Source organism: Netta rufina (assembly GCF_964035555.1).
Source record: "Netta rufina genome assembly, chromosome: 5".
NCBI classification, from domain to species: Eukaryota; Metazoa; Chordata; class Aves; order Anseriformes; family Anatidae; genus Netta; species Netta rufina.
The window spans coordinates 33,977,865-34,001,506 of record NC_140128.1 but is presented as its reverse complement, the minus strand read 5'-3'; the positions used below and the strand labels follow the sequence as shown (position 1 = coordinate 34,001,506).

At 47.7% G+C, this 23,642-nt stretch overlaps 2 protein-coding genes across 2 annotated transcripts; one reads left to right on the top strand and one right to left on the bottom strand.

Annotated features, from left to right (window-relative positions):
* Positions 1–841: 841 nt before the first annotated feature.
* On the bottom strand, positions 842–16,314 carry RIC8A (RIC8 guanine nucleotide exchange factor A). The gene is made up of 11 exons (XM_084287619.1): positions 15,840–16,314; positions 14,428–14,527; positions 10,801–10,848; positions 8,260–8,874; positions 7,977–8,071; positions 7,053–7,203; positions 6,112–6,207; positions 5,700–5,844; positions 5,099–5,243; positions 3,841–3,960; positions 842–3,190 (listed from the first exon to the last, which is right to left on the bottom strand). Exons 2-11 carry the CDS (start codon positions 14,509–14,511, stop codon positions 3,070–3,072), a joined length of 1,620 nt encoding a protein of 539 aa, XP_084143745.1. The 5' UTR covers positions 14,512–14,527; positions 15,840–16,314; the 3' UTR covers positions 842–3,069.
* Positions 16,315–16,361: 47 nt separating this feature from the next.
* On the top strand, positions 16,362–21,821 carry BET1L (Bet1 golgi vesicular membrane trafficking protein like). The gene is made up of 4 exons (XM_084286883.1): positions 16,362–16,394; positions 17,081–17,172; positions 17,963–18,019; positions 19,604–21,821. The coding sequence occupies exons 1-4, from the start codon at positions 16,376–16,378 to the stop codon at positions 19,769–19,771; spliced, it is 336 nt and encodes a 111-aa protein (XP_084143009.1). The 5' UTR covers positions 16,362–16,375; the 3' UTR covers positions 19,772–21,821.
* Positions 21,822–23,642: the final 1,821 nt, after the last annotated feature.

Sequence of the window (23,642 nt, the reverse complement as noted above, 5' to 3'; positions counted from 1 at the left end):
ATACAACACTGGTAACTTCTATGCTCTAAAAGCTGTTTCTGAGGCAAAGCTAGAGCCTCAAAAAGCTGTCATATGGCTGATTATATATGTAATTAGAAGTGTTTGGACCTAATACTCAGCTGCTGTAAATCAGAGTAGCTCTAGGAATGCTACTGAAGTCAGGATGGGATCAGAGATCTGTGTGTTTGGTGTCCTAGCAGCTTCCTAGAAAAAAGGCTTGAACAAATTCCCAGCCAGATGAACAGACTTGTTTATCCAAATGTGCAATTCAAATATATCGGCACGGTCCGCCTCACAGTCAGGATCCCAGCAGTGGGTTCATTTGAATGTGCAGCAGTAAAAGCAGAGGGGTTGTTCCCACTTTGCAGAGCACCAGAAGCCTTGTGGCACACAGTTTCACAGTGAAAATGAAGGGAATGCGTTGTTTTTAGACGTGTTGTTTTTAGACCATACCCTGCTACTTACCCAGAAGTGGCCTGTGGTGAGCGCAGCCCCTGCCTGCACTGGCACTTTTGAAATCAGGGCTCATCAGGGTTTTAAGCAGGATATTTGAATACAAGAATAGTACAAGTGTTGCATTAAAAAAAACAAACCCTTTTCTTTCACATGTAAAGCTTGAGAGCCTTACCAGCTAGAAAGAGATCAGAGGTCTGCATTTTCATGTAGAAGATTGAGGGTGGTGGGTTTCTGTTTGTTTGGTGGTGTTATTTTTTTTTTCTGTTACTCAAAACAAAACAAAATCAAAAAAGGGGCGATACAATTGGCCTGAAGGCTCCTGCTGTGATGTGCTGAAGCTATGTCATGATCTGTCATGATCTCATGACAAAGCTACCCACCATTTTCAGTGGGTCAGTTTCACATAAACACTGAACACCCCTGGGAGAATCTGTAACTTTAATCATGACTGCTAAAAAAAAAAAATCATAATCACGCTGAAGAACTAACCTGGCAGTTACGAAGCATTCTTTCAGCTTTTCTCCATGCACAGACAGCCTTACAAAAGCAAGCGCTGGTTCCTAAATACACACGGGCAGGAACAACTGCAAACCCTCTGATCCCACCCCTGCTGCCCTCAGCTGCAGCCTCCCTGGACCCAAATCGACTCAGGTCCTACTGCAAAGGCTGAGCAGCAAATCCCTGTTGCACAGAAAGAAAACAGAGCTGGTGTGCAGGATTTTGAACCACTACAGAACATTTGCAAAGCAGATGAAGAACAGTCCTGTAAACAGCTGCCTGCTGTGAGGCACAAGGGGCACATCGACATCAGAAAAGGCTTTTTAATAAGTATGTCAACAGCAAGAGGAGACCGAAGGAAGACATTGGACTGATACTTGGCAAAGATGGTCACCTTACAAGCGAGGATGAGGAAAAGACAGGCACTTAATGCCTTTTTGCCTCAGTTTTCACTATTAATGATAGACCTTGGGCTGCCCAGTTCTTTGAGCTGGAAGACCTTGACTGGGGGAGTAGTGACATTTCCTCTGCGGCCACTGAAATTATGAGGGACCAGTTGTGTCAGCTGAATGGCCAGCAGTCCATGGGCCTAATGGGATTCACCCCAGAGTACTGAAGGAGTTACGGAATGTAACAGATGAACCTTTCTCAACAACTCACCAAAGGTTTTGGGAGTCAGTAAGTCCATTCCAACTCAACTATTCTAATTTAAAAAAGGGCTAAGTTTTGTTTGTTTTTGTAAACTAAGGACTGAAGCTTGAGGATTAAATTCAGATTGCCCCATCCAGATACATTTAGTGGCTGCGGTACAGTGGGAGGTTCTGACCTAGCTTCATTTTAATGCTGCAATTTTACCTCCCAAATAAAACCGAAGTTCAGGGTGGCTGCAGCAAAACCATGTGTTAATTAGAAAAAGGTATTTCCTTACTTGCTCAGAAATACCACATTTGATGAATCACTGCCATGTGCAAATTCATCAGAAGGTTTCCTTTATTCTAGCATCATGTTTGCATTCCTATTTGTGCTAATACTAAGAGTTCCAAAACTTATAAGACAAACAGGAATATTTTCTTTAAAACATTTTCTTTAGAAAGAAAAAAAAAAAAAGGAAAAAAGACAAATCTAAACCATGGCAAAGGACAAGACCAACACCAGCCCCTGGGTGCAAACAGCAGTGGGTCTATGGGAAAGCCAAGGCAGGTGAGGAGGCAGCACACAAAGCACATATTTTGGCCTTTCATTCAGAAAGCGTGAGATTGGGAAAGGCTGATGATGCCAAAACCTAAACTCCGTGGCATTGGGAACATTGCACAATGCCACAGACTAAATCTCAGAGCGTTGCTGGCAGTCACCTGCAAGTTTCTTTCCTGTGATCAATGGGAACACTCTGGCAATGTCACCAAGGCCTCCCCTCCTGCCTGCTCCCCACAGCACACACACCAGTGCTCCCCTCGGACACACGAGTAGATCCACGCGGCCCTGCTTGCACAGCCACAGTCACTCTCACTGCCACACGTAGCACACACACACGCACAGCTTCCTGCTAATGAAATGGGCGCACAATGCTGAGGCACCCCACAAATACCATTCCCCAAAACCATGGTCAATAACTGCTCACACTCCTCCCCTGCAGCCCCACGTTCCCGGGGAGCAGCTCCCCTCACGTCGGGCTGACCGTACACACAGGGACACGTACACGCTGCTGACATGCAGCCACACGAGTGTCAGCACATACACAAGATGCTCTGCAGATTACTGATCCCTGATGGTATGACAGATAGATTCCCCCCCAACCCTTTTTTCTAAACCACATATTTAAAAAAAAATCCTACTGAAAAGTCCTGGAAGCAATTTGGAGTGTGAAATCCTCAAAGCTGCCAATGGGAGAGACCAAGGTAGAGCCAGGCCGTGACGATCCCCTGGAAGGAGAGGTGGTTATGGAGCTGGGGAGGTGGCAGGAGGTGTTCTTCCCTGTGGACTGTGAGGGTCCAGGCTGGATTCAGACACCACAGGGAGAGTCCTGGCCCAGTACTAGCCTCTGGGTGCAGCACCAGTTCCGAAGGGAGAACGGAGAGAGGCTCCCCAGCTCTCTGAGGCTGGGGCGAGAGGTCTGGATCAGTCCAGCCCCAGGTCTGAGTCAGATGATGACCTCTCGTCAGCCATATCACGGATGGCGTTCTCCATGGGGGCCAGGTTGCCGCTCGGCGTGATGCCCATGGGCTGGATGACTTGCTCTCTGCAGCCAGGGTGGAGAAAGGGGGGAAGGTAACACAAATTTAAACAGAAGCTTACAGCGGAAATTACTGCAGAGACAGACGCATCCTACAGCAGGAACGCTGGGCCTGTGCAAACTGCCATGAGGCAGAGCCCAGAACGACCCTGAGCCAGCAGCAAGAGCTGTATGTGGTCAGAACACCCTCAGCAGATCCTGGGCTCCTCTCTGCGATGCCAATTAACCAGGGATGAAAGATGACTGGAGAAAGCATTCCCACGGGGAAGGGGACTTGCTGGCACTAGCTGCCATGTGTCCCCAAAATGCCATCTCCTACCAAGTGGCCTTGCTAGGACCGTGGCTGCTGCTGCTGCCTAGCACTCAGCCAACGCTGGGGAGGTGGCAAGTGCTTGGAAACCCACCATAGGCATGCAAGGGAATTTCATGGCAAGCCATAGGACCAAAGAAGTCTGTAGGGCTTGCACTGCCTTCCCCTAGATGTAACAGCACCCAACTTAAGGAAATTTGGAAATATTTCTCCATGGTTCTCTCCCACTGCCTTATGTCCCTTCAGTTTGTAGATGCTTTGAATGCATTCCCAAGGCCAGTGATAAATGTAAGTTGCAGACACCCAGGTGTTAACACAGACATGACTACACACAATCTTCTAGTACCTGGACAATTTGTCAAACATGTTGACTAACTTCATGGCTTCGTATTCCTTCTGCTCTTCAGTCATCCCTTCCATGGGGTTGGGGAGTTTCTCCTCAACACGCCCCGTGACAGGGTTAATGCTACAAGAAGAATAGTGAGAAAAAAGGTAAAGGTAGAGGAATACAACATCACAGCTAAGGGTGAAACTTAAATAACAAAGAAGGAACATTGCACATGAAACACAAGGGAGGTGGCAGGGTGGCAAAGGAGGGAGGTAAAGCACAGAGGTAAGAAAGCTGTTTAAAAACTCTCTTCACCTATGCTAAGCAGAGGAATGCACTGGCAGAGCTGGTTGTAATTGCCACAAACCAGTGCCCTCTGGTCTTGCTGCCTAGGTTAGGTCTTGTGTTATTGCAGTGCAACAACACGTTGACTCTGATCTCTTCCTGTATGCCCTACACACAATCCTCCCCTGCTACAAATCCCTCTCATTTCTCTGGTGAGAAGTTCCCATCCTGCCAATTCCACCATGCAGATTTAAACCACGTGCACAAGGGGAGGCAACATATCTTCCCTCTCCTTAAGTCAGGACGCAAAAAAAAACTAACACCAAAAAGGATTAAAAAAAAATAGTGTAAACCACATTTTATGCAATGCTGGAAAGTGTGGGACTCAACAGTTGCGAACAGTTCTGGAGCTCTCCCTTCATACATTTCACCCCTGAATTACCACCACTCAATAGTGAGGAAAGGAGAAAAATAAAAAGAAATAAAAATTCACTCCAGCAGCACAGGGCTCTGGAGCTGGAGAGAGGTAATCAACACTTTCAACCCAGCTGCAAGCCAGGAAAACCCTTGTCCCCTATATCCCAGTGCACAGTAAAACCCTGCCTTTATGTGGGGCCACCAAAAAGGTGTATAGGATACCAACTAGAGAGATGCTGCCACATGCACACCACGAGCAGTTCTGGTGCAGAATAGGCTCTGGCTCAGGCATCTACTTTGCTCTAGAGGCTGTGCCCAGCTGTAGGGACTGGGTCTACCTACCCGTGACCACACACACCACGGGTAGCTTGGCCACAGAGGCTTTTCACCCAAAAAAAAGGTAAAGGTAGCGGAATATAACACCACATCTAAGGGTGAAACTTAAATAATGAAGAAGCAACATTGCACGTGAAACACAAGGGAGGCGGCATGGAGGCAGATGAAAAAAGGGACAGAGGAATGGGAAGGAGGTGTAGGAGTAAGGGTGCTACAGAGGGGGAGCAGAGTTCTGTACTTGGGCTTTGCCTCTTTGTACTCTTCTGTGTCGGTGTCTTCATCTTCCGAGTACTCTCCCTCTTCCCGACCTCCAGCCATGAGGCCTCGTGCTGCCAGGAGCCCAGCCGCGTTCCCATAGCCTGTGTACTTCACAAACCGTGACACTAAAGGGAGGACAGAGAGACAGATCACCCTGTGTTTCCCCTCCTGCCTCTGCAGCCCCGCCTGCTCCTCCACGCTCTGACAGCAAGATTGGTTCAAGGCCATGGAGACACAGAAATGCCGGTGTTTCTGTGAACCCGGTGACAGGGAGCACACCTCCCACACGGTGCACCAGGAATGGCAAGGACAACACACACAAGGTGTGGGGGGAATCTGAAAGCGGGTCAGGCTATCTCCAGGGTGTCAGGGTGTCCTTCAGCAGAGCTTTCCTGTCACCACTGGCATGAAAGACAGCAAGCCCTTGAAAACTCCACTCTCTTCCCTATCTAATGCATCCAGCTCAAGGGAAGACAGAGTTCCTGGTGTCTGCAGTCACCCGTCCCACACTCTGACTTGCCCAGAGGCCAGGCTCCAGGACTCCCTCTCACCAAAGCGTGCAACAAGCCCCTGTGACTCACCGCTCTCCTTGCAGAGCACAAAAAGGAACTCTGCTGCGCAGTGTTTCACGTCGGTGTCGATGTGGGTCATCAAACGCACCAGCTTGTTCCGCAGCGAGTTCCCCACCTCCGGACGGTTCTTCACATCCCGGAGCGGAGGCAGCACCTACAAGGCCACAGTGAAGGGGATCAGTGGAGCTGGAACATGCAGGGAAAAAAGTACATGCACTTTACAAATCAATTAAATCTAATGAACCCACAGAGTGTGAAGGAAAAACACTGTAGGTATCACGGGCTTCAATCCCCAGTATGTCAGAACCTAATATTGAGAGAGAGGAGCTCCCTCTCTTTGGATGGCAATATTTAAGCAGCTTGCTATTCCCCTCTCTCTCAGTTCAGCATCACTTGATTTTTAGTTGGAACCACGCAGTACCTTTGCCTTCAGGAACTTCCTCGTCTGGCGGTGGACTCGGGCACTCTCAGTCAGCAGGTTCAGCACAGGGGTCAAACTCTCCTTCAGCTTGTGGCCCTGGAGAAGTGTTCACAAAAACGAGCAACATATCAGTGACACTGAGTTCAATCTCTCTAGTTCGTGGTGGACATCACAAGTATCGAGTGGCAAGGAAACGGATGGACACCGAGGCAATTCCAGCCTCTGCAACAGGAGTTTCAGTGCTTCATCACTCCTCTAACTCCTCAGGCTTTCCGAGTCCTGCTCTGTAGCACAGCAGTGCTAGAAATAGTTGTGCAGAGCTTCAAGCATAGAGAAGTGCGGTGGTAATATTTGGAGGACCTTTGGAATAACTCCAGAGACTGCAAACCACCGCCAGCTCAGTAACAATGCAAATTCAGGCTTTCAGAAACAGAGGAACAAAAGAGCACAAGGGGCTCGGGAGGAGTGAAGAAAGATGAATGGTCTCGATAAATAAGAGCATGACTGCCAGTCCTCAGACAGCAGACTGCTTGGGGAGTGTCAGAAAAACCCATCAAACAATTTGGCTGCATCCAAACAATTAAGCTGCCCAGCAAATCACCATTTACTTGAGTGAAACCGAGCACTTCTATTTTAATCACCCAGCTAACCATCTGCTGCTCAACCGATCTCACTACCAGCAGTAGCAGCAATGACACAGCGACCCTCCCGGTTCACAGATATTGTTTCAGTCCTACCAGCGATAATGGTTTTGCTTCTGCTAAGAACAGCCACTTTTGTAAGGCACTACCTCCAAAGTAACCGTGCCTTGCTGGTGCTCCTGTGGTTTTGACGTGACGTGGTGGCGCTGGGCTTTTCAAGGCTGAATGCAGGGAAGGTGCCCTGCAGTGAACTTGTGAAACGAGCAGCCAAGAACTCTGCACAGCAGCCTCTCAACTTACCCTGTCGAGGCGGCGTTCTAGGAAATCCAACAGGATGTTGACTGCATCCATGTTGACACCCATGTATTCAAGCGAGCCGGGCCGGACTTTTGGGGTCAGGAGGACATCCAGACATTTCAGGGGCAAGTTGCCCAAAAGGTTAACTGTATGGCTGAACATGTGAAAGAAGAAGAGTGAACACACAATCGGGGATTTTTGTTCATAGAAGTTCTTCAGCTATCCAGAAATTAAGGTTTATTAACAACTTCCAGGAGTGCAACAACTCCTAAAGCAGACCTAACCTGTCTTTGGGTTAGATCCCAAGCTCCTCACACCAGTGGAATGAAATAAATCAAACTGCTTTTTTGTACAGCTGAACAACTTGCTGGAAGTCCAAAAAGACTTCAGTGACAACTGAGAAACTACGGATCTTGGCACAGAGGCCAAGTAGGACCAACAGGGGTGGTCAAAGGTTGTATCTAGGACCTCCATCACTCACTGGACCAATAAAGCTTAGCAATGTGGTGCAGACAATTTCTCAGCATGGCTCAAGAGACAGACAGTTAATTAAGGCCAGCCCAGAGACTCTTTAATTAAGGCAGGAGAGATCTGCTCTGGCTCACTGAAGTGGGAAGCACCATTGAAAAGACCTGGTGCACAACACTGAATATGACCCTTGCAGTCAGGCAGGCTCAGACAAAACATTTCCTCCTGGACATCATCCAGGAGGCTGTGGTATCAGTGCACATAATTTGACTGCAAAGGGCAGTCAATTCTAGCAGCACAAGGAACCTGCAGGCTGGACCAAAGATGCCTGTTTGTCAGAAGTGACCTTAACAATCAGCATACAAGCAGAGGATGGTAATGCCAAGGTCAGGCAGGGCCTGCCCTGGGCAGACTTCGGGTCTGTTTCTGTGCAGATCTTTATCTTGTTATCTAACAGACCTGTGGAACTCCTCCGTTCGGTCCTCTCCGTCAGCAGAAATCATGAGGCAGTGGCGCAGGAGGGCACCCAAGTGCCGGTACAAAGCAGCATCTTCCTGGCCCCAAAACAGAAAATGAAAACCTCGATCAGGAAAAGGGATCTCTTGCTACCTTTACACGTAACTGGGGGCTGCCTGGGGGGTAGTACCTACTACGAGGAAATGCAAGCAGAGCAGAAAAACAGTAGTCAGGCCATAGCCTGGGAACACGCAGATGTGGTGTGGTGCAGTATCCAGGAGCTTACCTCATCTACCTCCCTCTTGCTGGAATCAAAGGTGATGTTGAAGAGCACTTTGAGGATCTCCATGGCTCGCTCTGTCTCTTGCCGGGGCAAAGGCGGGAGGAGTCCCTCCTCGGTGGCAACTTCGTAGGGGTCCATCCACTTTACGCCAAGAGTCAGCTCCAGGGTGTCTGTCATCAGGCCGATGCCTCTGAGCTCTTGGGCCAGCTGCTGTCGGATGTCCACTCGCAGCGCCGTCAGCAGGAAGAGGAGGCGCAGGTCGAAGAACTTGACCTCGTGAGGAAGGCTCCTCTCGTTGTACAGTTTGATGCGCTTGGCCAGGCCCACCACCAGCCGAGCCTCAGCCGTCAGCTCCTGGGCCCGAGGGCTGCTGAAGACGATGTTGCAGAGGCATTTGAGGGATTCCAGGATGACATCCAAGTCTGGCACCTCCCGGATGAGTTCCTCGGAGTAATCGATGCCAGCGTGCCTGGAGAGGGTCTTCAACCCTTCCTTGGTGGTGAAAGGGTCGAGGCAGTACTTGTCCCGGGACAGGATGCGGATGCTTTCCAAACAGGTGACCTGGCAGGACGGCTGGAGCTCTCTTTCCAGGAACTTGATAAGTAGCTGGGCCATTTTCTGTGCAGTTGGAAACAAAGAATGCCTCACGCACTGACACCTCATAGCGCTCCCCCAAGGGCACCACCCTGTTACACTCTGCCCTGGAAGATGAGAGCATCACCTAGACATGGACCTGCTACCAGCTCTGATTCAGGAGCACATTTGGCGGCCCTTGGGAACAATTTGGCTCTAGAATCCAGTCCCTGCTCAATTCAAGCAAGGACAAGCAGCAAGAGACAAAGAATGGCTGGGAAATTGTATCAGATCAAAGGGGAGAGCACAACAGGTTACTGCTACTGACCTAAGGGACGATTGCTTATTTGAGGTTCACCTGTGGTTAGGATGGTTTAGGCTAATATGGTTTATTTGACAGCTGCATTAAGTTAAGGGACAGCAGGGCAAAAAAAAAAAAAAAAAAAAAAAAAAAAGCCCCTTTTCATAGCTTCAGAGCAACAGCAGATGTCCACTCGCACCAGAGCCTTAAGGTTAGGGAGGCATCTGCCTTGGGTGCTCCAGAAACAGGCTGATGAGCTTGAGAGATGCATCAGAAAACTGCTGCGGGAGGGGAAGAGGAACTAAATGAGTTCAGAAGTGTTTGTGATATGATAGGAAAAGAAATGAAAAGACCTCAGAAGATTCAAGTAAGAAGTACCTCCCTAAATCTCAAGGCTGTCTGGAGACCTACTAGCCCAGATCTTCAGCAGGTACAGACTGGCAGAGCTCCAGTAACACCAATTTACAGCAGCTGAAACGCTGACCCTGGTGGGTCACAGTATTGCGTGTGATGGCAAGCTGTGGAGGAGCACGAGAGCAAAGGTAATGCCTCACAAAACCAAGCCTGGTTTTAGCTGCATGTAGCAACATTTCACATTTCACTAGCAATCCATTGCTCAAGCAATCATACCACGATGAGGGAACATCTCACTAGGTCTCTCTAACAATAATAGAGAGTAAAGGTCTTTCTGACTCAGTCAGGCTAAAGAGATCTCAAAGCACGTGTGTCCACAGCTGAACCTTCAGAAGAACCAAACACGCAGAATTACACGGTGATGCCCAATTTATGTTTGATGACAAACACCCCAGAAGTAGAGCACCTTAGCTCTGGGCCTGAATTCACAGCCTGCATGCCTGCTCCAGCTCAAACAGCAAGGCAGTGCAGGGCAAAGAGCCCCGATCTTCTGACCATGAGTCAGGCTGCAGCTGGAAAAACTTCACGCTGGCATTAGCTGGCAATGGCAAGGACAAAAGAGGTCCCATTCTTCACCCTGATGGCCCTGTCTATGCTTGCTGTGCTAACACGGGCAGTAGTGCATGAACTGGACCACAAAACTGATCCAGGTGGAAAATAAGCCAGGAAAAATAGTTTTTTGTTTGTTTGTTTGTTTTGTTTTTTAGGCAGATCAGCCCACCAAACATATTCCCTGTGCAGCCATGCAAGGGTCTGCCCTGGCATGAGAAATGCAAGACTGGAAGTGAACAGACAGGGGTGTTTATGTCCATTAAGCACCAGATTATGTCAGCTTAAAGTGCCTGTTAATACACAGCCCTGGTCAAATCCTGCAGCTGGCTCACAGTGAAAGCACTTACCCACTAGAGGCATGCACGTTACTATGATTTTTGTCCAGCACACTCGTACCATTGAGACCCACACAAAGGATCACATTTTTTGTACACCTGTGGCCGAGGCTATACACATCTCCAAACCCAAAGGGTTTGCTAATGTTGCAAGGATGCTGACCTTGTTCCTAAACCATCATCTACTGATGGAAAAACTAGAGAATGATGCCCTGAGCACGCCGTTCCCTGGGCAGGTACTTAAAAAAGTTTTCAAAAAGCTACTTATCTCTTTCCCCAAAGGAGCTGCCACCATCAAGCCCTGCCGGACACAAGTGCAGAGCAGATTTACCCCTCCAACAAGAGGAAGAAAGCAAAGAGCACGCCTACCTTCCTCTCTTCCCGTTCCTCATCGTCAAAGGTGAAGCACTGAGATTTCTGTGGGGGCAGAACAGAAACAATTAAAGTGAAGGAATAGTTTAAAAAGTAAAACTGTTTGCCTCAGCCAGGGAAAAGTAATTCAGCTTGAAAGCAACAGGTCTAAAAAAGAAAGCAAAGGCAAAGAAGTCTTCTCAGAAACAGCCACCTACCAACACAGAGGCAGGGAATCGGCATGGCAAGGAGTGTAACAGCACTTGAGAGGTCTGTAATACTCACAGCATTTTTAACGAGCAGTGGAAGTTCCTGAGGAGCCAGACAAAAGGACAACTTCCCTGTTGATGAAGTTTTTGCTTCCTGCCTCTGAGGTTTTTGCTTCCTGCCTGCCTTTTCTCTCCTACATCATCCTTTCTTAAGCAACTCCAACTACTCGCATCACAACAAGCAGGGAACGAAGCCGGTTTAGAAAGCACAGACATTGTGACCCACACTGCCAGGTCAGAATAGCTTTCCTTGGCCAAGATCCCTGCTATTCCAGGAGCCCCTGCTTCCTTTTCGTCATTGGAAAAGATCTGTGATGAATAATTCCCATTGCACTCTTCTGTTGGCTGTGTTGGAAGCTGAATGCCACAGGCCAAAGCCGTGCCCATCTGATGGATGGACTTATTTTTAAATGCTGCAGCTGTGAAGTGGGTACTCATCATAAATATCCCAAAACAGTCTGTAACAAAGTCATAGAATGGTTTGGGTTGGAAGGGACCTTAAAGTCCATCTGGTTTCAACCCCCTGCCACAGGCAGAGACACCTCCCACCAGCCCAGGCTGCTCAAAGCCCCATCCAGCCTGGCACTGAACACTTCCAGGGTTGGGGCATCCACAGCTTCTCTGGGCAATTCCTCTCCCGAGTGAGGCCACCAAGCTGTGCCTACACACTTCTTCCCTTCTTATTTATTGTTCCTTTTCCTGCCTGAAAGCACCCTCTCCTCATTATTTGGAGACAGATCCTTGTGTTCTTCGTTCCTGCGATGTCTGGAAGTAAGAGTGTTTTTCAGCTCGTGTTCTTTAAACACAACTGATAGACACAGGTAAACACCCCACTCCACGTGGCACCTCACAGCCTGAGTTACTCCTGTGTGCCTTTGCTTCAGAGAGCACTTGAACTGCAGAATGGTTAACATGCACAAATAATTCATGACCTCTTCAGTAAGACACGTTGACAGCAAGTATTGCAAAGAAGGAACTGCTGGAATTAGGTAGGAAGAGCAGCCATCCTCTCTGCCTTCTTTGCTTCCTAACTTGTGGCAGAGTTCTCCAAAGGTGAACCACCCAGCACGAGGCAGTTTCTCCTTTTATCCCACACGTTGCCTCAAGTCACAGACAAGGACTGTCAGTCAAGTCTGATTTCCTGCACAGAACAGTTCCGGAGCCTGTTTTGGAAGAAATCTGAATTTCTCTACACCCCCATTACATCCTTTTTCTTAAAAAAAAAAAAAAAAAAAAAAAAAAAAACAGTTCTGCTCTGCTCGCATGAAACGTTCCTGTGTGTCTCGTGGCTGTGCCTAGGAGGACAGTCTCCTTTCTGGCTACATCAGTTTCCAATGAACTGCTCAGCACAAAACATCAAAGGGTCCCTGGTAAAAAGCAGCACTTCCCAGTCGATGATGCAGTTCTGATTTATACCAAGAGAACATGAGGAATGCTTTTGAGAATCAAACTATTTAAAATTTATGAAAACATTAATTATGTATGCATAGATACAGCCTGATCAGATACAGATAGAGACATGGGGTATAATTATATTATATTTCTCTATTATTTTCTTAGTGCTCCCCATCACCTTTTACTGAGTTACACTGCAGACACACACTTACAGAGCTGCTCAATAATGACAATTAGTCTCACCACAAACAATTATTGTTATACACCAGGCTAGTCCTTCTCTTGAGCTTCTGCGATTCACCGATATCCCATCTGCATGTCTGAACAGCAGAGCTTGTTTCCTGCGGTACGTACCACCTTATGGCTCTGCTTCCCCTGAGCTGATGTTGATGCATCACTTGAGAAACTTCAGGTGCAGAAGCAGGACAGCTCTGCTCCTGTAGTGCTAGGCCAGGGGCTGGCCTTTTGTGCTTCAGCACCGTGATCTGATCTGTGCACAGGCTGTTGCACCATGTTACGAGGAACTGGCAGTTCAGTCCTGGAACCCATGTGCTCTGCAGACATCCATGGCACTTGTTCTCTTCCCATCTCATCCTCTTTGCAGGCTCCCGTAATCTCATTTACATACATGTTCACAATATCTGTGGTTTTGCTTTAGATCTATTTTATTCATAGAATCACAGAGTGGTTTGGGTTGGAAGGGGCCTTAAAGATCATCTAATCCCAACCCCCTGCCATGGGCAAGGACACCTTCCACGAGACCACGTTGCTAGTTATTCCTGGCAACCACAAATTGACTGCATATTCAGTAGTGAATTAAAAAACATATACCCCCAGAAAAGGGTACAGAACCACCAGCTTTTGCAGTAAAAAGTTACGTAAGGAAGTTCCTTATTTTATCTGCGTTTTCATATCCTCTTCGTTTGCTCCATTTCTTCTAGACAGACTAGCAAAATCACTGACATCCTCACAAGTTTCCTACGCCTGATACACTGACAAAGGATCCAGCTGGAGGAATTCTACAGAAAATACTGTGTTTTGATGCCTCAGATTGGTTGCACATCAAGTGCCATTTGCTCTCCTAATTTCTCCAGCATTACAGCTGCTGCAGTTGATGTTGATCCCGCTGACCTCTTTTTAACAGGGAGTCACTAGTTCTTAGCTAAGATTTCTCCTATTTCAAAACTGACTGTTGGAAATTGTAGCACATTTCCCCTTATTGCACACTCGTGCAAAAACATTCACAGGTTTTCCCCACTGACTTCCCACCTACTTAAGAATGGTGCAGAATGAGTCACGTAGATCTGCAGGGGCAGCCCTACCCTGGCGAAAACCCTCTGAAAGAGACTTCCCTGACAACTAGAGTCTATTTCAAAAGTAAATTACCCCCACAGATAACCTTTTACCACTGTAAGGCTAGAATCACTTCCATTTCTGCTTCCCAACCATTCTTATTCATATTCTGTATTCATTATTTTGTATTGTCAGCTTTCAGACCAGGCGCCTGAATCAAATTGCAGCCTCCATTCATGTCATTCCCTAATTATCTTTTACTTGCAAATCAGAATTTCACCTGCAGCTCCTCCCTAGATGTGAGTTTTATTACCTCCAAACCTTGCCTAACATAAAGAGCTCCTCCTACTTGGTCTTCACACCCACGATTATTTCCCTGCCAGGTTTTACTTAGAATCTGGATAATAAAGAAAATCCTTTCTATGTGCTTTTCTTCCAGTATCTCAAGGACACAAGATAAAGCAAGGCTACGTAGATGCTTCATAGCAAAACATCAAAGAAGCAGCAGTCTGCAAGTAAAAGACGAAGCAGCCTGTAACATTTCCATGGCAGTAATGCGCAGACAGATGCGCTCAGAGGAGGCAGACTGGGGACAGCTGGGTAGCACAGAAATCCCACAACATGGCCAACCTACTTCCAGCCTTGTAAACAGAAGCTGACATTAGGCAGAGGTTTGATGCCCACTCACCTCCTGGTTGTAGATCTGAAGCACCTTGAGGACTGTGTCTTGCTCCCCGTTTTCCACCGTGGCTACTACAGTCCTGAGCTCCATTATCTCAGCAGCTCAGCTACAACAGAGGTGAAACAGAGAAGAAGGGGAGTGAGGGGGCTTCCAGGGTTCCTGGATAATAGTGATGCAAAGGGACCTCAACACACAGAGATCTGAGAGGGAGTGAGAAAGGGGTGGGGAAAAGGAGGAGGAAAAAAAAATCCCAAGTGAAATTGCTCACTCTGTTGCATCCATAAAAGCAGAGCAGATGGATAACCCAAGTACAACCAGCAGCCAGGCTCCTCTCTCTCCCTTTAATCCTCTTCCTCTCTTTGCTTTTCAATGTTTAATATATGCCCTTCCAGTAAAGCACTCAGAAAAACCTTCCCCCCTCCCAGCCAGGGGATTAACACAGAACAGATAACAGCAGCTCCCTGAAATAGCTCCCTGCCTCCTCCTCCTCCCCTGGCTGTCCTGATTTCTGTTACCGCACAGAACAACAAAAAAAATAAATAAACCCAGAAACATAGCTGTGGAGTAAAAAGAGCTGGAGAGGAAAGCCAAACGGATAGGCAAGCACCTCCGGGCTTGCTTTAAGGTGGAGCTACCTTTTAAGGTGGTGAAAAGAAAGAAAGAAATTGGGATTTTATTGCATTTGCTGCTCCCTGTGCTGGGACACTCGATGCCTGACAGACCACGTACCAGATTATGGCAGAGACACTGCTCAGGGGGGTAAAAACGCACATATGGCGGGTGGCTGGCCTCCCTGGCTCAAATCTGCCTGTCATTACAGAGCACAACGCACTTCGCAATAATAATGTAAATGAGCAGATGCGCATAATGACAGGGATAATCATTATTTTAAAAATAGGCGAAAGTTTAACAGCTTGTGCAGCCAGGCAAGCCCGCAGTGCTGGAAAGTAACTCCTAATCGTGGAATATCGAACAAAATTTCAGTACAAGCACGAGCTCGTACATCTGCTTAGATCCTGTGGAGCTCTGTGCCACGTCCCACAGCCTGGGTGAGCGGTAGATAAATGTGATTAGGAGACAGGGCTCCGCTCCTGGAAATCAAGCTGTGCTGAGGGAGCAGCATCAGGTTAGCCCAAAGCATCGCGTTATCCCCCCTCCCTGCCCCAACACAGCCAAGATGGGGACTTTGAGGGCTGAGGGCAAGCCCTGCAGCCAAAAACCCAACAAAATGCCGAGCCCTGGGCCACAAGAGCAGGAGGAGCAGCTCATCCACACCAGGCATCTCTCGCACTGCCACACTGGGGTACCCGGAGCGACTTCCCTCCCTTTTCAGGGGGCAGGAGCAGCTCACAGCATGCCGTAACCCCCTCATTTTTGTATGTATCTTTTATTTCTGTCCCTCAGCTCCCTCCTCATACCTCCTTTCCACACCGGAGCCGAGCAGAAGGGGACGCCTCGGCCCTCCGGGGACGGGCAGCGGCGAGGAGGGCAGCCCCGGCACCTTCCTCCCCGCCGCCCCGGCTTCCTGCCGCGTTTCCTGGCCCCGGCCCTCCCCCGAGCTCATCCGTGCACCGGAGGAGGAGGGGAAGGAGCCGTGGAGGCTTCACCGAGCGGCGTTGGGTTTTTTTGGGGGGGAACGCGGCGCCACCGCCTCTTAGGGCTGGTCTGGAGGTGTCACAAGCACAGCGCAGCGAGGGAGAAGGAAGCCGCTAAACCTCGCGGCTACCAGCCACGGGCGAGCTCCTCCCGGGAAAAGCTCCTAACCCGGGGGAAAAACGCAACCTAAACTGCTTCTGGCCACGAGGGGACGGGAAGAGACCCCAAAGGGGCCGCGTTGTCCCCAGGGCAACCGAGGAGCCCCATAGCGGGGGGCGGTGATGGCGCTCGGCGGCCATTTTCTGGAGGCGGGGGCCGGCGGGGCTCCGCCTGCGAGGCGCCGGGGCCGGCAGGCGCCATGGCGGAGTGGGGCCGAGGTGAGGGGAAGGGGGATGGCGGCGGCGGGCACGGGCTGAGGGGGAGCTGCCCGCCGCTCTGTGGGGGTGAGGGGGAAGGAGATGCTTCCAGGCGCCATTTGGGAGCATCTCCCGCTGCTTCAGGGCTGGGGCAAGGGGTGCGACTCGGGGCGTTGTCGGCGATACTGTCGGCGACATCAGCCATCCCTTTGTCGCTCCTCTGCGTGACATGGCAGCGGGGAGGGCTGAGCTTCTCCCTCTCCTGGGGGGGAATGGCCGTCTCCCGTAACGCCTTGGCAGGAGGCATGTCAGGAATGGCCGGGCAGGGTTTACACCGTGAGGGTCCCGGTGCTGAATTCACTGCCACCCAAATCCCATACGTGGGACGGCGCTGGAGGTGTCTGGAGAGTCACACAAAATCTGCACTGCTTAGAGCTGTTGGCTATGGTTGAAGTTTTTGGCGCGTTTAAGGATTTGTTTCCCTCTTCCATGGTCTGTTCTGGGGATGTTTCGGTGCATTTTTGTCAAAAAAGGTTAGGAATGTTTAATAGTGTAGTGGCCGTGGGATGTGGATGTGGGCAGCTTCTGACAGCCCCTTGGGAGTGTTGGGGCGACCAGCCAACAGCTGGGCACCGAGGCTCACCACGTTGATTGAGCAAACACGCAGTTCCTGGTGTCAGACTGATAAAACTCGTTCTTTTCCCCAGGTCAGAATGGAAGCGGTGTGGAGGATATGCTGGATGTGGAGAACAAGCGTATGGCAGACAGTCTGGCTAGCAAGGTCACCAGGCTGAAGTCGGTGAGTTGTAGAGTTCACATCAGATGGCACAGTGAATGAAGTTACCTCCATCATTCCTCTTTCTTTCAGAGTCTCCAGGGAGGTGTAGATGTGTGGTTAACACAAAGGGCTTCCTATCTACTCATGACTTTTAGAGAGTGTTGTGGTGATGTCACAGTTAACTTACTAGTAAAATGCAAGGGATGACTTTGTGAATCTTTACTTTTGAGATTTAGCTACATCATCTCCATGATTCCATGATCTGTTGGGAATTATGTGCGTTTAGTTACATTAAGGGAAGTTTTAGGCACGGAGAGAAACCTTAGAGGTTCACAGAGGAGTATTGCTAAGCACATCTCAGGAAAGAAGTAATAATAAAAAGATGGGTAAATTACTTCTAAAAATTCAAGCACCTCTGTGTTTGGTGTTACTGATGCTAATTTGCTCTTACTAACATCGAATGTTTTGATTTAGAGCTTAGTAGAAATCAGTGACTCATTTTTGAAGAAGAGAACACTGAATTTCTGCTGTCATGTCCTAGTGTCTAAATACCCCTGTCCTACGTTGATGTTGGGTAGTCAAACTTTATTTCCAGCATTGCAGAGCTGAAGAGTTCCAACAACCTGAAACTGAAACGAGGATCTTGTGTTGTCACTGTACTGAACAATCTTTCTTCTTTTTGTGTAAGAGACAAGGATGCAGTGGCTTGCTCTTCTAATGCACACAGTGGTTTTACAAGCACTGGATGCATTAAAAGCTATCTTCTTGTTAAAAGTTTGTTAATAACCATTTTCTCCCTTATCCTGTGCAGCTGGCTCTGGATATTGACAAAGATGCTGAAGAACAGAATCGTTACCTGGATGGCATGGTATGGAACCAATGAAATGTAAAAAATCATGGTTTTTTGTGTGCTAGCTTTCAGTACTTACCTTAACTTGGACTTACTGATAATTAAACATTAGATATTTAGCAGCTGCTAGTATCACATTGTCTGAATGGGCAACAGGGCATCTAGCATCTGGAAAGACTGATGTAGGAAAACACAATTCAGAAATACAGCTGGAGGTAACCTCATTGCTGGAATTAAAGAGCTGCTCCCTGTGGCTAATTCTGTGAGGTGGATCTATTTCTAAGCTGTTCCTGTGATTTTGGGTAATGCATAAATCTGCCAGGGTTACTTACTGTAATCTCTGTAACACAGTACCTGTCAGGACTGTTCACTGATGTCTTTGGAAGGGGCAAGACCGATGTTTTGGTCCTGCTCATGTTGTTCTGTGCCTTGTTCTGTCATTTTTCCAACACATAACACCTTGTAAAACCAAAATCACTTTCCAGAGTAATTGTCTCTAAAGCTTTGGTGGCTAATGGAAAACCACGTACTGGGGAAAGGCCAAAATGGCAGATCCTTATAGCAAAGGGATTACCTGCTGAGGCTTTTTAGGAGAAAGGTATTTCATAAACTGAATTGTGAGGACGGGAATCCAACCCAGAGACTGGAGAAAGAGATTAGTACAATAACACTGCTGTGTGGAGGGCCTTTTCTGCACATGCTGGATGTTGGAGAGCTGGTACATGGAAGCCAGAGAAAAGTTAATTGTAGTGTTGAAATCAGTCGAGTCAAAGGTGTGAGCTCAGCTTGGAAGCTTAATAGCAGAGTACGCTGACAGTGTCAGAGTATCTGAAATAGATACTTGCTCAGCCCAGAAATTAGAAGAACGGAGAATTGGAAAGAAATGGAGAATTGATGTAAAGGCAAAGGATCTTAAAGTAGAAGCCCTTATTCAGCGTGATATTATGCGTCCAGAACAGAGGTGGTTTTGAAATATTTGAAGAGAAACATAAGCAGAAATTCTTAAGTAGTTCATGAATAAGGAAAACAGACCAGGAATCAAAATGAAAATGCCTGAACTGAATTAATAAGGGAATTTTTAACCACTGCCTGGTGGAGTTGCACATGCATGCTGTCCTATACCGAAGAAAAGGAAGTAATGGAAAGGAACTGCAATTTCTCAATGCTTTTTATCCTGCCCTGGTATGCATGAATGGTGCTAGCTTCATGTAGAGACATTTCCTTTGGATGAAGTGTTGACTTGCAGAGTTGCCATTAGCAAGCTGCTCCCGGCAGAAAAAGCTGCATGGGAACAATTGAACAGCCCAGTAGCAGGTGGTTTGGCCCTGACTGAAAAAAAGGAGGCACACACATTGTTTTACATTTGGAACAGAACTTCCCCTGTCCTTTTTTCTGTGCTTTGAGCGCAGTGGGAATGGTGCTGCTCCTGGAGCCTGAGCACAGGAGGGGAAGGGCCTTCTGAGAGGGATGTGATGGGTGTGGAAAAATGGGCAGTTACTGTGCAGCTCCCTCTGCAGATATTTTTTAGCCAGGAAGTGGAATTCTTCAGGGACAGCTTCACCAGTTTAAAATGTCTCAGTTTGTTTTTTCTTTCTCCTTTAGGATTCAGATTTTATGAGTGTGACTGGCCTGCTGACTGGCAGCGTGAAGCGTTTCTCCACCATGACACGGTCTGGGAGGGATAATCGCAAGTTACTCTGTTCCGTTTCTGCAGGACTGATTGTTGTTTTCTTCATCCTCTACTATCTGGTGTCCAGAGCAGGAACTTGATCTTGGTTGTGATGTGGCAGTTTTACAGAACAAAACCTACGTGATGATTGACAGACTTGTTCGTCACCTTTCTAAGTCTGCCCTCTTGTGGGATCCTTGAGACTTTCCAGACAGACATTCTAAACAACTTCTCACCAGCTTCTTGTCATTGTTCCAGCTGGTCATCGACGTATCTTTATAAAATGAGTATGTTTCATTCTAAATGGGTTATGATGTATAACACAATTTTGATGTTGTTAATGCTTAAGACTTTATCTCTTGCCTAGTTGTCCATGTCTGGCAGCCTGTTTTTAAGGACCACTTTTGTCCTACCTCCTTTACTGATATTCGATACTAGGCTTATGAAGAGTTGCGTCTGATAAATCCAGAGACTTGTCAGTACTCAGAAGTTCAATAAATCAGCAGAGTTTAGAATCTGCAAAATTTAGGATGCTGATTTATAAACTTCAGAAGGACGAACGTGACTTATTCCAATTGGCCTCTAAGCTGATACCTGGTCTCAGTTTCCCCTTGACTCAGAGACCTGTTAATATCCTTGGTGTCACTGGGATGAAACGAAGTCTGTACTGCTTTGAAATGAAATCAGCATTAACTCTGAACCCTGATATTCTCTAATTGTTGCAGTGAGAAGTTGATGAGGTAAAACTTTGATTGACCCTGCAGGAAAGAAGGACCAAAGTCCCCAGGCTGCCTTGATTTGCACAAATACAGTATCTTTCTCCTACCTTCCCATACACTTGCAAATGCATTCCTTTAGACCATGAAAGCAGCGTAAAAAAAACTCTGATAGTAAAAGGTCTTAGGAAGATTGAAGAGGAAGCTGATTATGGCCTCATTACACTTAATTCCAGGTATTCCAGTACCCTAGTATTAGAGTGCTTTGGAAAGACATTGCAATTAAAAGCAGAGGTTGAGGTCAGGTGAAACTTCTAAACCATGCTGTTGGGGTGGTGGTAGGTTGAGGAAAGATTTGATTGGAAACTTAATGGATATATTTATTAACATGGAAGGTAACCTAAGAAACTCTTAACTCGCTTTGCCGTTCACAGAGCTTTGCAGATCCGTGGCTGCGATGCTTGTGTCAGACATGGCAAAGCACACCCCCACCGGTTTTGTTTACAAAACAGTCGTTCCCAACCCACATGCAGAGCATGCTGGATTTCCTGTCCTGGGGAGCACTCTGGGAGTGCAGTAGCTGGGAACTGCAAGTTCCCCTCACCCTTCTGTCCCGTCATTGGGCTGACCAGCATCTCACCCAGGCATCACGGCCCCATGTGTATTCTTCCATGGTTGAATTAAGTAAGTCTGCCTCTAACTGGAGTTAAGAAATCTGTAACTTTAAAAATACTGTGCCTGTTGGGGGAGAGGAAAATAAAAAAGCTTTCTCTCCAGACAAACCTGCACTGTATAAGCTTCCTGATGTATAAACCTTTCACTTTAGAAAGCAGCTGTACAAAGCTGCTGTTTCATCTTGTCTGTTTTCTGTACCAAGTGCCTATGTGTTTTGGGATTTGCTGTTCAAAGTCTTTGCTTATTTGATTTTCTTGTCCTCCTGTGACCTCTGCAGGACTAAAGCGTTCCCCCTCTGGTTTCAGTCTTCCTCCTCCCCAACAAGCCCATATTGGCTAGATATTTCCTGTGGCCTCGGCCTGAAATCACTTAGCAATTTCTTTGCCCTTGGACTCATCTGGGTCCAGATCTGGAAATGGATGGTGGTGTCCTTTGTTTAGCTGTGCCAAAATGCCAACCAAGTACTGGGACTAGTTTAGGTGTTGGTTTTTTTTCCAAGTTTGAGGAGAATGTGCAGGGAAGAAGAGTAGGAATGGAGGCATCAAGGACTTTGGTTCTTATTGCTGCTTCTCTATTAAATGTGGCAGCTCCCAGCAATGTCTCTGTGTGGAGGAACGATGGGTGAATTGACAGACCGCTTTGATTTCAGAAGCGGATGACTTCTGATGAAAGGCCACTGGAACAGCCTGGTCTTCATGATGGTGGCCATTTCAGTTTGCTTTAGCTGTTGTAAATAAAGACCTGGTTTTACATTTTTTTGCCCACGTGTTGTGTCTGTTTTGTTTTTTTTTTTTTTTTTTTTTTTTTTTTTATTATTATTTATTTCTCCTCCAGCTCCTGGTCTTGCCCTGGGCTCCTGTCTCGGGGTGCTTTGGCCTGTTTCTGTTGGCTGCTGCCCGTGCCCTGCTTGTGCCTGTTGACACGAAGCACTAGCGTGGGGCTGGAACAGCGGCTGCCGTGTGTCAGCACTGCCAGGCAGTGATTTCCATCATGAGGATTTATCTGTCTATGGAATCTCTTATCAGGAAGCAGTAGCACACTCTTATCAGGAAGCACCACATAACCACGCTTAACCCTCTGAAACAGAACTGCAACATTTGGAAGTTCTTGGAGAACCTGAGAAGGTATAACCTGTACGCGTGCTGGAAAATAGCCTCCCCCAGCAGGAAATATTCTGAGAAAGTGCCGTACCTGAGACAATTCACAAGTATGAATTCAAAGCGGGCGTGCAGGGTAATAACAGCAACACAGTAGTTGAAATGATGACAGGGTGTGTGTTCAACTCTATAACACTACTGCCACTGGGACATGAAGATATTCCCTTGAAGGTACGCCGCTGCCCGGGCCTTCACCGTTATCTTCAACATTATCATACCATGTGGTTATTGAGTGACTCATTTGTACTGGTTTCAGTGCTCTCCCATAGTCCTAATACTGCAAAGTTTTTGCTGACACAAAAATTAGAGAAAACAGCGTGCACGCCCACCCACGCACCCAGTGCTGAGTCAACACAATAGTTGCAGGTACGCTGATTGACGTCCTAACAAAGCAAGACTTGGAGTTAAGCTGTGAGCTGTTATTTTAAATGTGGCTTCCCAGCGCCATCTAAAGGTGAATAAATGTGAACGTGCTTTACCACAAGCTCAGGATCAAGATCTTACTGCTACAGGGAGGCAGAGAGACAAAAAGCTCTCATTTTGGTTGCTTTGGCCTCTCCTGTTGTCGACGGAAGGAAGACACCGACGCCCAATATGAGTGAACAGTGAACTTCAACTTTAATGGATAGCTCAGTCGCCTTTTATCTAGTTCGAACATAATCACCTCATACATATTCCTAAACTAAGCTCAGGATTGGCTAACATTTCCCGCACTTTTCAGTTGGTTCCTCCTTCTTTTAGCTACCGTCCCGCCCCAGGGGGCCCCCCCGATCGCCCAAGGGCATCGTGTCCTTGAGCCTGACTGGCTCTCAGCCAGCTGCGTACTGCCCAGACCCATGTGAGTTGAGTACGGTACTTCACTAGCCCATTGCCTCCTAACTGCCCAACATCCACATGTCCTATTTCACTTAACCATTCCTCCACACTCTCCCTTAGGGACCACGCTGTCTGCAACACTCCCTCCTGATCTCTTCCAGCAGCGCTATCTGTCCATTCATCGCTCTGTTTAGGGAGCTGATGGTGACCAAGTCTTTCAATTTAGTTTCCCTGGAGATGGATGAAGTGGCTTTTATGAAGTCACCCCAGGAGAGCTGGGGCAGCAATAACAGTACATTTTCTGCTGATACTACCTGTAGCTTGCAAGTACGTCGAGCTATCACATAAGCATACCCATGGTTACGTGTCCCCCGGGTTTCAGTGCCCCTAGGTTAATTACCTCAGGCACTACCCTGCAGTTTATTCACATCTTCAGTGCCACAGCACTCAGGGCCCTCCCTACCCACTCGCACCCCACAGCCAAGCATCCATCCAAATTTTAGATTTCTTTTCACCCTTTTTTTTTTTTTTTTTATTCTTGTGCATACACTATCACAGCAAAAACATGAGATGAACTCACTCTGTTGTTCTCCTGAAACTCAAGAACC

Bases quoted from the DNA above. Each gene is read 5' to 3' on its own strand.
- RIC8A (XM_084287619.1), bottom strand. From the start codon at position 14,511: ATGGAGCTCAGGACTGTAGTAGCCACGGTGGAAAACGGGGAGCAAGAC. The intron at 6,208-7,052 runs GTAAGTTGAGAG...ACACTTCTCCAG, and splicing joins TAGAACGCCGCCTCGACAGG to GGCCACAAGCTGAAGGAGAG. The intron at 5,244-5,699 runs GTGAGTCACAGG...TCCTCCCTTTAG, and splicing joins TGTGCTCTGCAAGGAGAGCG to TGTCACGGTTTGTGAAGTAC.
- BET1L (XM_084286883.1), top strand. The intron at 17,173-17,962 runs GTGAGTTGTAGA...TATCCTGTGCAG, and splicing joins AGGTCACCAGGCTGAAGTCG to CTGGCTCTGGATATTGACAA. The intron at 18,020-19,603 runs GTATGGAACCAA...TTTCTCCTTTAG, and splicing joins ATCGTTACCTGGATGGCATG to GATTCAGATTTTATGAGTGT.